General features: G+C 42.8%; 1 protein-coding gene across 36 annotated transcripts in view; it reads right to left on the reverse strand.

The window, feature by feature from the left end:
* Positions 1-14,231, reverse strand: part of Rbfox2 (RNA binding fox-1 homolog 2) — a 264,663-nt gene that overhangs the window by 60,596 nt on the left and 189,836 nt on the right. For 2 of the 36 annotated variants that reach the window (XM_006995615.4, XM_042265432.2), the window contains exon 1: positions 11,989-12,247. The exons of 29 other annotated variants lie outside the window; for them this stretch is intronic. In XM_006995615.4, the coding sequence (XP_006995677.1) occupies positions 11,989-12,015 (27 nt within the window). In that variant the 5' untranslated portion in view covers positions 12,016-12,247. Of the gene's footprint in view, positions 1-11,988; positions 12,252-14,231 lie in introns of those variants that run through there. 5 more of the 36 variants (XM_015989048.3, XM_006995616.4, XM_076556300.1 and 2 more) reach the window with 4 other exon arrangements.

Raw genomic sequence — 14,231 nt, forward strand, 5'->3', positions numbered from 1 at the left:
TAGCATGTGCAAGGCCCTGGGTTTGAACCCCACCACAGGGGAAAAATTGCATATAAATTGTTTTTAGCAGGGCTGGAGAAGTGAATGGCTCAGCAGTGTAGAGCACTGGAATCTTTTCCAGAGGACTGGGGTTCAGTTTCCAGCACTCATCGTGGCTTATAATTATCTGTAACTCCAGTTCTAGGGGATCTTAGGCCTTCACTGACCCCTTGGGTATCAGGTACTGCACGCACGAGCACGCGCGCGGACACACACACACACACACACACACACACACACACACACACACACACACACACAGAGGACAGGACAAAGTCCTGCCACACAAGTTTAACTTGTTCATTGTTTCCTTCCAGAAGGAGGTGCTATAAACACCTGACACTTGGACACTACAGGTCAACCCATCTGTTAGGCAGCAGGACACAAACAAGGAAACATGAGTTCTGCCTTTAACATGTGCCCGAGCAACCCACAGCCTGTATTCTGATTTCTAAGTGAACTTCACTTGGGATTTAATAGTCTGTAGTTCTGTGATACAGGGGCTTTACTCAGGGAAAGAATCAAGTTTCTAGAAAAGGAAGCAATGTGTCTGGTATATTACCATATAAAAGTGTTTTCTCTGTAACAAAGTCAACAAAATGTTATTAAACAGTTTATTTGTTGCCAAGCTCAAATAGCTACAAGCTATTGCAGACAGCCAATAAAGCTGGTCCTCCATATCATACAAAGATACATCTATTCCCAACTGTTTATTAAGAATATGTAGAAAAAGATGAGTCAGTATTAAAGATGCAGACCTTTTCCCTATCTTTATTCTTGGAAGACTCAAGGACAGCAACTGTTTACAGTATTTACACTGCATCAGGATTTGATGGCATGCATGGGTTTTATGAAAATACCTGATGAGGGTGAAACCAACTCTTTGGGGAACACCTAGGTGACTGAGCATTCCCAGTCTCTAGCACCTTGCACAATGCTGTCCACATGAATTATTGCACCCTCAGACTCTCAACCACTGTGTTGACACAAAATGGCAGGAAATAGTTAAACTGAGGACATTTCCACTTATCCTAGAAGAACTTAAGGCTCTCAGAAAAGGAACACAAATCTCAAAGTACTGGATAAAATGGCTTACAAAAATTTAGTAAGTGAAGAAAGAACTTCTGCTAAGTAAAAGTTAAAGAAATATTAAAGCCTAGAATTATTGTTTTGAGAAAGGGTTTCATATAGCCTAGGTTAGCCTCCAACTCTCCATATATAGCAGGGATGCCAGTGAGTTCCCAACACTCCTGCCTCCATTTCTCAAATGCTGAAACCACAGGAACGCACACCATATATGTGCTGGGAATCAAACTCAGGACTTTATGCATACTAAGCAGGCACTTTATGGACTGAGCCACAGCCCAGTCCAAGGTCTATCTACTCTTTATGCTGTATTTGGCATAATGCAGACCATGGTGGGAGAAGGAGGATATCAAGACACTGGAAGGATAAATCTAGGTTAAAATCCAGACTCTATGTGTGGGATGAGTCTTTCAATTCCTCACTGCTTCAAGATTTTCACCTGTAAAATGGAAAAAGGATCACTACCCATCAGTGCACAAGCACTGAGATCAGGTGAACAAAACTCTTTGCTTCTAGCTTAAAAAAATAAAAAATAAAAAAAAAACCAAAAACACAACAAAATAAAAAGCAGGCACTACAGAATAGTCACTAGTACTGTGAAGGAAGAAAAAAGACCACATAGTCCGAAATACAAGTCAGCTGCTGAATTAGAATCTGAAAATACTCTGTGTTCTTTTCCCTATAAACACTGACATTAATAAAAACCTAAGGGAAATGGAGTCCCATTCTGCTTTACTAAAGACATAATAAAGCACAGTTACAGAAATTAATTAGTGTTCCTTTGGATTACTGCTGTACAGGCATCTTAGGTATTCTTTCTTGATGCTCCTTGAAATTACTGTTCAACTGATTTTCATGCACTATCTAATACTTTAAATGAGACACAATTTTATTTTTATTTAAAAATAATCTCTCTTCTGCTTCCAGCCTTGTTACCTCAAACCCAAAACAGGCTCAAAAAAATAAAACAAGAGCACTCCAAGGACTGATTGTACAGTAGGCAAAGCAGGGCACTAACTCCTTAGCTAGGACAGCAGGGTAGTGGACTGTACGGCTGCCCAGCTTGCTGCCCAGAGAATGAGAAGAGTGTTGGGATGCAGCTGGTGGTCTCCAGGAAGTGAGCTCAGGGCAAGAGGTTTGGGGAGAGCCAGGCCTGACAGAGGTCACCATGGGAATCTTGGGGAAGCTAAAGCTGTTCAGAGACTCAAAAGTCACAAGCCCCCAAACATTGGCTGTCACTTTCATGAGTTGAAGAAGAGGCTAGGGAAAGAAACACAGAAAACAGGGCTAGGAACTCCCGAGGTGTCAGGACAGAAAACCAATGCTTTCAGTACCATCAGTTAGGAATTCCAGTTTTGCTCTGCAGCAGGGACAATTTGCCAGAGACTAAACACAGCTCTGGTCACGTCTAACAACACTTAAAACAAGACCAAAAGGACTGTGGTACTGCTAAGAAACTTAGCTGTGTGACGCTCAAACATAAAGCTTGGTTATTTATAAGATTAAAAACACCAACATCCAAAAGGTAAATTCACTATGTCTGAAATCCAATTTTTAAAAAGTTCACAGGCTTGCAAAGAAACAGGAAAACACAAACCCATCACCCGGAACCAACATATATTTGGGGTTAGTAGTGAAGGGCACTAAGGCATCTGCACTCCCTGTGTTTGAGATGTGAAGAAAAAACATGAGCGCCTTAGGGTGAATTAAGAGGCACAAACAAGATCCACATCAAAATTTTAGATGTGGAAATTGGATTGGACTGATGACAACTAAGCTCTGCACAACAGGAAGACCAGCATCCACAATGATATTGTAGTCAGAAATGCAAAAGTAAACAAGAGGCATGCACACATATCTAGGTTGGCAGCTTTTAAAAGATACTAACTAGACAAAGACTCTTAGCTTTAAGCCATCTTGAATGGTGGGAAGGGAGGGAGGGAGACAGCCTGCAGCCTGCCGCACTTACATCCTCACCCTGGGCTGCCATCTTTCAGGCTTCTTTTATGCCTTTCCCTTCCTTCTTTGCCATACTCCTCTTCCTTGCTGACTTTTTGGAGATGGAATGGCCTATGCCATTGATCTCCTCACCTTCTACTAAGACATCTACAAGTTTTGGGTCCCCACAGAGCAGCATATCTACCTATTTTCTAGCTAAGTGAAACATCAAGAACACGGAACTGAATCAGATCTGGTGATGGACACTGGTGACTTGGTCTGACAGAAGAACCAGACAACACATACATCGCAGCTACAGAAGTACGTCGGTAGGGTGGCTTACTGGATGAGCTACACAGGGGCCAATGGAGCCGAGAGGCACACCTCTGCCAGGCAAGCTTTCTAAACCAGGGAAGCTTTACAGTGATTCTTGAATAACAAAAACAAAACTGAGGGGAAAAAGCACTCTGGTTTAAAATAATGATATATGAAAAAAAACAAAAAACAAAAACACTGAACTCTAGGGTAGAAGAAAAATATTCATATGGGAGTTAAAGGTCAAGAATTTAAAGATTATGATTATAAAAAAATAATTTAAAAAAAGAGAGATCACAATATAATTACATTTCCCCCTTCCCTTTCCTCCTTCCTAACCCTTCCATATACCGCTTCCCACTATCCTTTAAACTCACTGTTTATTTTCTTTTTTCACTGTTATTGCATGCATGTAAGTAGATACATATGCATTCCTAAATACAACCTGCTCTGTATGTCATTTATTTGTATGTCTTCAGGGCTGACCACTGGTACCGGACAACCAATTGGTGTGCTCTTTCTTGGATGTGCTCTCCCCTCCCAGTTTTCCTCAATTGGCTCTAGTTCTTTGTGTAGGTGGGGCCTCATGGGTTTCTCCCCATCCACTTTGACATGTCTGTTGGTGTCGTCCACCTTGTTCAGCTCACATTTGGGCAGTCATGTTGGTGAGACTTTAAAGGGCTTTTTTAAAAAAAGAGATTCAAAACAGCCTGCCAAACTGCTCAGGAACTATGTGTGTCGCTATGATCAATCTACATAGGAAAACCTAACCCATGCTAAAAACATAACCCACCCCTCAGGAGTCAACAAGCTATGGCTGTGGTCCAAAGCCTGCCTACCCACCTAGTTTTATATACCCAGCAAACCAAGTGAGGTGCTTTGAATGAGAAGCCCCCCCCCCCAAAGGCTCATATATTTGAATACTCGGTTCCCAGTTAGTGGGACTGTTTAAGAAAGGTTTGCAGGTGTGGCCTTGATGGAGGAGGTGTGTCACTGAGGGTGGGCTATGAGGTTTCAAAAGCCCAGGCCATTCCCAGTTAGCTCTCTCTGCCTCATGCTTGTCTCACAAGATGTGAGCCCTCAGCCACTGTTCCAGCACCACGCCTGTCTGCCTGAATCTTGCCAAGCTCTCTGACATTGATATACACCCAAAATAAATGCTTTCTTTTTAAGCTGCCTTGGTCATCGTGTTTAGCACAGCAATAGAAAAGTAACCAAGATACCAAGCAAACCTTTATCTTTATAAATAGTTGAAAAACAGCCCAAAGGAATAACACTTTGCAACATGAAAATAACAGGAAATTCAAATGTTATTGTCCATAACGTATTATAGAACACAGACATTCATTCATTTAAGTATTGTCTATGGCTTTCTCAATGCTACAGCAACAGAGTAGAACAGAGAAAACACAGAGGCCTGTAGAGCAAAACTTGGTTATTACCAAACATTTCCAGAAAAAGTTTGTGGATCTAGTTAAGAGTCTTTCAAAATCCAATCTCCTTTGCTTAGGTCTCAAATTGTCTCTTTAAAATGCCTTGCAAGGAAAGCCAGCAAGATGGCTTAGCAGGTAAGGATGTTTGCCATCAAGCCTGTCGACCTTAGTTTGATCCCTAGAACTCCCATGGTGGAAGGACAGACTCAACTCCAGCATGCGTGCACAACACACACACACACACACACACACACACACACACACACACACACACACACACACACACACACACAGAGTTTTCCAGGCAATCTCATAATAAACACTAGGTTAAAACAAAAAACATAATCATGGATATAAAGTCATTCATCAGTAATTTCACAAATAATTACTGGTTTCTATTACCATGTCTTCTGTATTAAGATTCTTTTAACCAAAAAGGAAATATCATTCAAAATTTGGTGCCAAAACCTTTCCCTGTAATTTTCAATGAAATTAAAATCTCTTCATGACTGTAAGCCTCACACACTTTTAAGTAATTAATTAAATGGAGACAGTCTTACTACACAGCCTGGTCTGGCCTTGGATTTCCAATCCTCCTGTCTCAGACTCTCATGTTCTAAATTACAAGTATGCATGACCACACCTAGCTCAAGTTACAATTTTTAAACACTGTATTCTTTTGTTAACAACTATCTGCCATATCCATTTTCTTCTGAACTGGTTAAATAGGAAATGTTATTCTAATATTCTGAGATTGATAGTCCCTTTAAAAGGAAAATTTAAAGGGCGTGATAGGAATATGAATATTTTTACTGTTAATTCAACTACCATTTTTAAAATATTGTTTCTAACAAGTAAGTTAAAATGAGAATCCTGGGTGGATAAGATGGTTGAGTAACAGTGTTTGCCACCAAGCTTGATGACCTGAGTTTGATTCCTGAGATGACATGGTGGAAAAAGACAACCAACTCTTCAAGTTGTCCTCTGACTTCCACCCATGTGTATGAGAGTGCTCATACAGAGGTACACACACACACACACACACACACACACACACACACACACACACACACACACACACACTCAGCTAATCAATAATCTTGATTGCCATTCAGGAGTTGAGGCAAGGCTCAGAGGCTCAATGACAAGTAGGTTCTTGCTAGTAAGATGGTGACATGCTATAAAATGGAACAGAAAAATAATACTTTAATAGGGGAAAATATTATAAAGCAAACTTTTGATAAAGACATGATACTTAGTAATACTCGTTATATTAATATACTAAAGTATATGATAAACAAAAGTATGTATAATATACTAAATACAATAAACTGATAGTTATACAAATTAATACAATTAGTCTAGGACAGTAAGGATCCTGGAAACCATATTTTCTTTTCTAGGAAGGCTAAGTCAAGGAATGAGGTGAAATGGGCCAAGACAACAGAAGATTGAAGGGACAATCACATTATCTTCCAATGGCTGTGTGTGAGTAAAGGTGATGGGAACACTAGGTGACTGGAGAGGAAAGACTAAGAGGTGTGAGAGGCAATAGCAGAGACAGACTCAGCTCACCACAAGGAAACCATGTCTGCTTCTCAGCAGCCCACATGGAAAGTACTGCAAGGCCAGCAATATAATCAAACAGCATAGGAATCTGGAATTCAATCACCCTCAGGTTGGAAATCTCTCTGGACTTAAGACTTACTAGGTTGCTTGACCTCCAGAATCTCAGCGTTTCATGCAATAAGGGGGTGGGGAGGAGGAGACAAGACACACATCAAACTACCTCAACAGGGTATGTTGTATGTGTAAGGATTCTGTCCTTAATTACGTCACCAGTCTGCAATGGCATCCCAGCCTAAAAAGCAGGCGTGCTCTCTCTTTCCGCATTCCCCCCCCTCTGTGCAGTCAGTCTCTCTCTCTCTCTCTCTCTCTCTCTCTCTCTCTCTCTCTCTCTCTCTCTCTCTCTCTCTCTCTCTCCTCTATCTCTCCCAATAAAGCTCTAGAAAGGTAACCATGGCTCACGACTCTTCTGTCACCAATGCATCCAGCACTCTCCTCTGTCGGCATGGCTGCCGCCCCTTAACCAACAGTATGCGTGACAACTATTCAAAAGGTGATTGGCAAGCAATCATAATTCACATTTGTAAATGCAGTATGTATGTATCAGTGCAACGTAGGTATGTAAAATGCTTATTTTAACGACAGTCATTATTGGTGATACTTAAGAACAAGAATGTGGACATAAACTCTTTGGGTTTACTCAAATTCCAAAGTTGCCAGATTCAGTGAGTTAATTTAGGTAATGTGCTGAGAATGGTGTTTGATAATGACATTACATACTTGCATATAGGATTAGCTGCTGTGATGATTGTTCTAGACAACAGGAAGGGAAGAATACTTCTGAAGTTCCTGCCCTCCTGGAATTGGGGGGATGAGGAGAGACAGACAACAGACAATGATAAGCATGAAGAGCAGTGGCAAGAGGATGGAAAGAAGGGTGGTGAACAGGAGCAGGCAGTGCTGGGTGAAGCGGGCCAGGCAAAGGCACACTCCCTTCAAGATAGTAGAGTATGCAGAGGAAGCCTGGTGGCTCAGGTTCTGGAGGGCACAGCAGTGAAGTGAGAGGAAAAGGCCTGGCAAGACAAGCGCAAGGTGGCCGGGTGGTGGAGAGCTGGGGGAGTCACCCTGGGCAGAGTCCTCTGAGGAATTAAATGACTCCATGGTTTCCTGAATTTAGTCACTCCAAAAGTAACAGAGGAACACTTCCTTCAGAGGCTGGAAATGGAAAGGATGCACCACAGTGGAAGGTTGCAGCACCCTGTCTGCCTACAAGAGGCTGAGCATCTGAGCTCAAGAACAAAGGTGCTGTGGTCCAAACAGCAAAGAGGTTTCCAGAAGGAAGCCACTGCACCGTGACTGGCCAAGTTCCTGTACGACCTCTGGGGTGGAGACGTGCAAGGAATGAACTGACTGGTTCTGGAATATCAGGGACACTGACTGCGGACTTGTGGCTCTAGAATTGAGCTTGTACAGTAGATCCCTGAGACGGGGGTCAGTGGAAGGAGACTGGGGTGTGACTGATCTTGAGTGACAGCATGAACATCACAAATAGGTTCTCCATGAGTCAATCTAAAGAAAGACATTACATCATGAGAGGTTAAAAGCTGAGCATTCCACGAACCACAGGTCAGAAAGAGATGAGCCTGTTCCCGATAGCCATCTGGACAATGTGACTTCACAGTTTCTTCAGGGAGAACACAACCAGTGAGAGGGATGAGGGCTGTCACTACCTTCCAGCATAAAACTGTCTTCTAGCAATGCACGCTTCAACAGGAAGCTGCCAGACACCAAGCTTTCTCAGTCTCAACTGAGACCTAGCAGCAAAAGGAAAAATAAAAATGGGAAGGGACACAAGAGAAGAGGGGTATGGGATAGAGGCGAAAACATTTATAGCATCACAAATGCTCAGATCCGTAACATCCCCATTTATGGAATTCTGGGTATCTTCCAGGAAAGATAAATACTTTTTAGACTAGTGACAGTTTTGAATAGTCACTCCTGGTCTTAGTAAGGAAATGGTTAAAAATGAAGTTAACAACCAGTGTAGAGGAATTCAGAAAGAAACAAAATCACTGGGAAAAGTACGGCTTTTTCTTTTTGGTTCATTGTAAAGGAACATAAATTTAGCCTCCAATCCACATCCCCACCTATCCCCAAACTTCCCCCAGAATCCTGCGCAGCCCATAGAAAGTGGAAAGTGTGCCAAAACAAACACTGTGGGCTCCACTCTGCGGGAGGAGGGACGAGGCTGTGTGGAAAGGAGTGTGCAACTGGCAGGCAAGAGAATGGAATCACTTCAGACGAAGGCCACAAAATGGAGACTCAGAGAAGGGCAGGACTCCCAGATTCACAGAAATGGGATGTGCTTAGCAAATTCACAGACCAGATTCCCAACAACGGTCCATTTCAGAAAGCACAAACCGAAGGGGGAGGGAAAGCGAAACAAAGCAAACATACCTGCGGTCTTATCTGCCTTTAATTCGAGCCTCAAATACCCCCGCCCACTGTCTCCTCCAACTACCCAGAACCTAAGAGGGCACAGCTCAGGTGAAAGACTCGGGCCTGCCAGCTACAAAGGGGAGGCAGCAGACAATGGAGCTGGTGATTCATTACAAAAGAACACGCTCCAGAGCAGCCTGCTGCCTGCTGCCACTCGGGTCACAGCACCATTTAAAGGAACAGCAACCTCCTTCCCAACCTTCCCTATTCCTAACACCTTCTCTCCTCCTGGTTCTGATGGAAAACAGATTTTGAAGAAAATGCCAGCAAAGCACTCAACTGTCCAAGAAAGGGAGGGCCCTGTGCTCCACAGAAGTTGGCAGTCTCACCCGGTCGTCGAGCCCAACATCTGCTTTCAGGTTGTCCTGGAAGCTTTTCCCCTCTGCCTGATAGACTTTCCTCTCAACAATAAATAGAATTTGTGTCTTGCTAATGTTTTTATAAATTAATTAGGTAAAGTCATTTTCAACTCTGTTTTTCTAGTTTACACGTATTATGAGAATGATTTTTCTTTCCTTTTATCCCCTTGCTTGTCTATAGACAGGACATGCACTATCTTTAGTATGCCAATCAAGTTAAAGAGACTTCAGGGAAAAACTTCTGGAACTTGAACATGAACAGGAGACAAAGGTATTATTTAAAGTATCACATGAGCATGTCTGGCTACGACTGCATGAGAATTTTGCCACTAAAACACTATTTTTATTAAAAAGCCAAGTTCTATTTACTGTCAATGATAAAATTGTTAGCTAGTACAACAACCAAAGGCCATATAAAACTACAGTGTGTGTAATAACAAAGATGCCCACTATGCACAAAGGGATCTGATCTAACAACAAATGATGAAGATGTCTTCTTCCACCCAGTGATGGGGATGAGGGGCAGGGAGGAGAGTCTAAGGCACAGATACAGTGAACCAAGGGGTGAACTGAGCAAACATCTTACCACTTTCTTTACATCCTAGCCAGAACACTAAGTATGGTAACAAGCCATTTTAACTCTGACAGTCACCCCGACCAGTATACACAGTTTATACAGAAAACATGTAGGTGATAGGGCATTATCAAGTGTTTGGATTTGCTGTCTGGCTCAAAACACACAAACCTGTACAACAAAGCCAAAAAAAAAAAAAAAAAAACCCAAACCCCAAACCCCAGGCTAGCCCAAAGGTTTGACTCCAATTACCATTTCCTTTGATTCTGTTTTCTAGATTACAACCAACCATCTCCGTGACTTTCAGGTAGATGGTGTAGACATTGAAACAAATGTCACACAGATCCTGCTCTTCTCAGTTGTATGAATTCAACATGAGAAAATGAGCCTTCTTTCCTTCAGCACTTAACACGGCTGAGAAAGCACCAAGATTAAATTTATCTATTGGAATTCTTAACTACTAAACCAGTCTCTTTCCAGGTTCCATTCATTTCTTCAACCTTGTTCCTAAAATTACACTTTCCATAGACCCAAGGAATTGGAGCACAATACGAAGTATGAACGAGCGTGCACATTCTAACTTGTCACACACACTTCAATTTTCTAAAACCAAGAGGCCATGCTCCACAAGGCCACAGAAGTCTTTTTCTAACATTTGCTGTTTAGATTGTAAAATGCGTGAGAACTGCAGGGTGAAGTCCTCCATGGAGCTGAGGGCCACTGTGCTTTCACACAGCTCCTCCGTGGAGACTTGGTGTGGACTCAGGTGAAGTGAGCAGCATCTCCCAGGCTTCAGAGAGAATCAAGACATGGGCTTTCTTTCTATGGAGACTGACAAAATAAAGTGAGATTTCAAAAGCATTAATTAGATTTTATAAAGGAGTAAGAAGTGTTTTTTTAAAAAAATTCAAGAGTTTCTCCACTTTCTAAAGGAGAAATTTGACAATTCCTCAATTTAGATTTGGAGAAAATCCTCCTTGGAAGGATTTATCTTTTGAAATTTCCCTCTTCTCTGGGTCAGGATGGATTCATCCCTCCTTCCAAACGGCACTGCAGGGCATTATATAACATTTAACTAAACAGGGCTCCAGCCCCAAAGGCGATGCCTCTATCGATGGATAGCTTGCTGCCTCTCGCCCTCCGGTGGCGACTCCGAGAGGAAAAGAGGGAAGAGAATACAAAAAGGGGCAACCTCCTTAAAAGGAAAGCACTGTCCTGTGAGGGAAGCCTGGGGCGGACTGATCCCAAGTCTAAGACTAAAGGGTCTGAAAGTCCTATCATGGAAATGACGTCCTCTGATAAGACACAGCCTCACCACTCTCCCCCAAGCCATACATAAAGAAAGGAGGTAAAGGAGCATCAGTAGGGTGTCAACCAGAAAAAAAACAGCCTTGCCAGGAACGGAACAGCAGTCACCTTTCCATCTGTCGGGAATGACTTGCTAAAATGCAGAGTAGACACTGCTTGACACAACCAGAGAGGGAGAGAGAAGGGGGATGGGGAGGAGACAGAGATGGAGCTCTTCCATTTCCTACTCCATCTCCTTCAAACGTCTTTTAGAGCGGGCAATTGTCACTGTGTACGTATTTATCCCATCAGAAAAAGCAGTACCTGCCTCTGCTACACCAAGATGTTCTGTGGGTTCCTATGGAAAACATCCTTTACCAACGACAATGCCACAGAAATGAAACGTTCTTTCCTCGCCTTCATTTTTGATAATCCGTTTAGAAAGAAGGCAGCAAACTGCAATTCCATTGCCATGCCCGAGAAACCCCCGTGAATCAGCTTTCCCAGTAACACAAATTCTTCTGCAATTCTTAAAAGGAAGTCACTCCCTCTCCCCTTTCTGGCAGTCTACAAGAATCTCTTCCTACCTCTGCAGTCTCTCTCCCTCCCTCTTCTCAGAATCAAGACAAAGAGGTAGACAAATCCCCACAGGCTCTTTCCTGAGCTCCAGCTGCACACTACAGGAAACTGGGATCGGTTATGGAGCCGGAGGAGGGGAGAAAAGGGCACCGATACAGTACACATGCTCGAAGGACCAACACTTCAGCTGATAACAATAAATCTGCCTTTTAAAGAAGACAACCCTCACTAAAACTTGGCTGGCTGCACTCCACCCCAAGACCTTCCCGCAGATCCCTGAGACAGAAATGTGTGGAGGACGCACAAGTCTTACCTGAGTTACCATTTTCTTTTTCTCCATAAACCAGAAGAAGCAGATGATAACCAGTAGAAGCCGCCGTAGTGGGGCACACCTTTGTGGCTCTTTGCCACCCGTCCCCAGCTAGCCGGTTTAGGGCGGGTGACCGGCTTCCCTTTATTCGTTTTCCTGCCTTTCTCTTTCTAGTGTTTCTTCCTTTCTTTTCTCTTCCTCTCTGGCAGTCTCTCCCCCTCCTTCTTTCTCCAGCTCCCTCCCATATCTCAGGCAGATGGCTGAAGGAAGCCCCACCCCTGAATGCCTAAGGTAATTAATCAGAGTGGAGCCCCACCTCTTCCTCCTCCCCCCGACCCCTCCCAGCAGGCTGACAGCTCCCAACTCCAGAAGCAGGCCTGCTGGAGAATGGCAGTTCGGCCTGTGCTTTACTGTGCGCAGGCGTGTGTGCGTGAGTGTGTGTATATGTGTTTATGCGTGCGCGAGCACATAAAGCAGAAGGAGGGGGGAGAGTGAAGGGGGTAGGCATCATGTGCTGGCATATTATAAGGTTGTGATAGTGGTATTAATTATATTGCTCTGGAAGCACTTACCACAACTTATTACAGTTAATACAGATTTAAAAGATTATGGCCATGAATATCTGATAATAAAAAGAAATGGAAGTTTTTTTCCATTGATGGACATTCACAGGTAAGAGTGGGTCTACTGAAAGGTATGGAATGAAGAGCTGCTCAAGTGAGTACACAGAAAGGTTTTCAAGGACAGCAGCATGCAGAATGGTGCTGGAAGACAGAGGCGATGTAATGAGGGCACAGGACTAGGAGAGAAGGGAGGTCAGTTACGTGCCTATTTTTTTCTCCTCTAAAAGCCCTGGAGATTCTGAAAAAGGTGTCAGCATCAATCTCAAGGTGTGGACATCTGACTGCTGAAGCTCCCCACTTCATAAAGCTCAGGTTAATGAGAACTGCTCTGCCTACTTCCCTACTGTGTTTCAGCCTACAGTAAAAAGAACACCTTTCTTATCCCCCCACCAGCACTTGCGTCATTACTGCAAACAGTAACAGTTACTACAGAGCTCTGAGAATACAGTGGCTCAGGACAATGTTTACTCTACACAAATGCTTCTTTTAAGTCTCACGTTTAAAACTCAAATAAAAAAGCCTCGCATAGTGATGAACTGGGCAGGAGTGTTCATCTCATTCTGTCCATTACTAGTGATGGGGGGGGGGGGGTGGCGCACTGAATTCTGAAATGTAAATTTCATCATCTCTATATAAAGACTCAAATTATGTGAGTATTTGATAAATTTAGGACTTGTGCCAATTATCTCATAAATTAAGATTTTTAAGTAGATTCTGACAAGATCCTGTCCTGAAGATTACATGTTTTAGTTCTACTATATTCATTGAAATGTAGAAGAGATCAATTGTAAAATTAGCTTCCTATTTTAAAAATAAATACTCAAAACTGTAAGTCAGTAATCACAATAGTAGAGGTTCTTGCTGTCTCTACCAGGACTGTCTGGCTTGATGTAGAACCAGGCTTTTAAAATGTAACGTAATACAGTTGGGTGGCATTTTTGCCAACACACTACCACCATGTTCTCTCAATTGCCAATTATTTTAACAATTTCATAAAGAATGCAGACTACAGAACCATGAATGAAATCTGGAGACCACAGTCAGGGCAGCTTACTGATTGTGTAATCGGGCAGAAGCTGTTGTCCTGATATTTTATAGATATGAAGAAATACGTGCAAAAGTATAATCTTGGGCTAGAGAGATGGCTCAGTGGTTAAGAGTGTGCAGAGGACCTGAGTTCAGTTCCCGGCACCTATCCTGGGCAGCTCCAGGTGACCTGGCACTCTCTTCTCAATTCTGTTGGCACCTGTAAGCACGCGCGCGCGCGCACACACACAGACACACACACACACCCCTACCTTGTCTTTAAAGGATGAGGTCTTCAAGTACTATGTTAAGCAAACAAAAATGAGGAGCAGATCACAAGATTTACACCTTTAGGAACACGCTGAAGTCTGAACATCCAGGGCTTTCAGAATACACAACCAAATGACATCAAAAATTTTAAAAGGCAAAGAAAGAAGAAGGGGTAGGCAGAAGCGGAGTGCGGTAATGCATGCTTGCAATCCTTCCTGTACTTTAAGAAAAAAAGTCTTATTTATGAAATAACTGTTTTCAGCTTTGACATACAAAGTAAACCTGTATGTCCCCGTACAGTATGTTTTGAACCTATCAGGCCATTAT

Source organism: Peromyscus maniculatus, chromosome 20 (genome assembly GCF_049852395.1).
Source record: "Peromyscus maniculatus bairdii isolate BWxNUB_F1_BW_parent chromosome 20, HU_Pman_BW_mat_3.1, whole genome shotgun sequence".
In the NCBI taxonomy this organism is placed as follows: domain Eukaryota; kingdom Metazoa; phylum Chordata; class Mammalia; order Rodentia; family Cricetidae; genus Peromyscus; species Peromyscus maniculatus.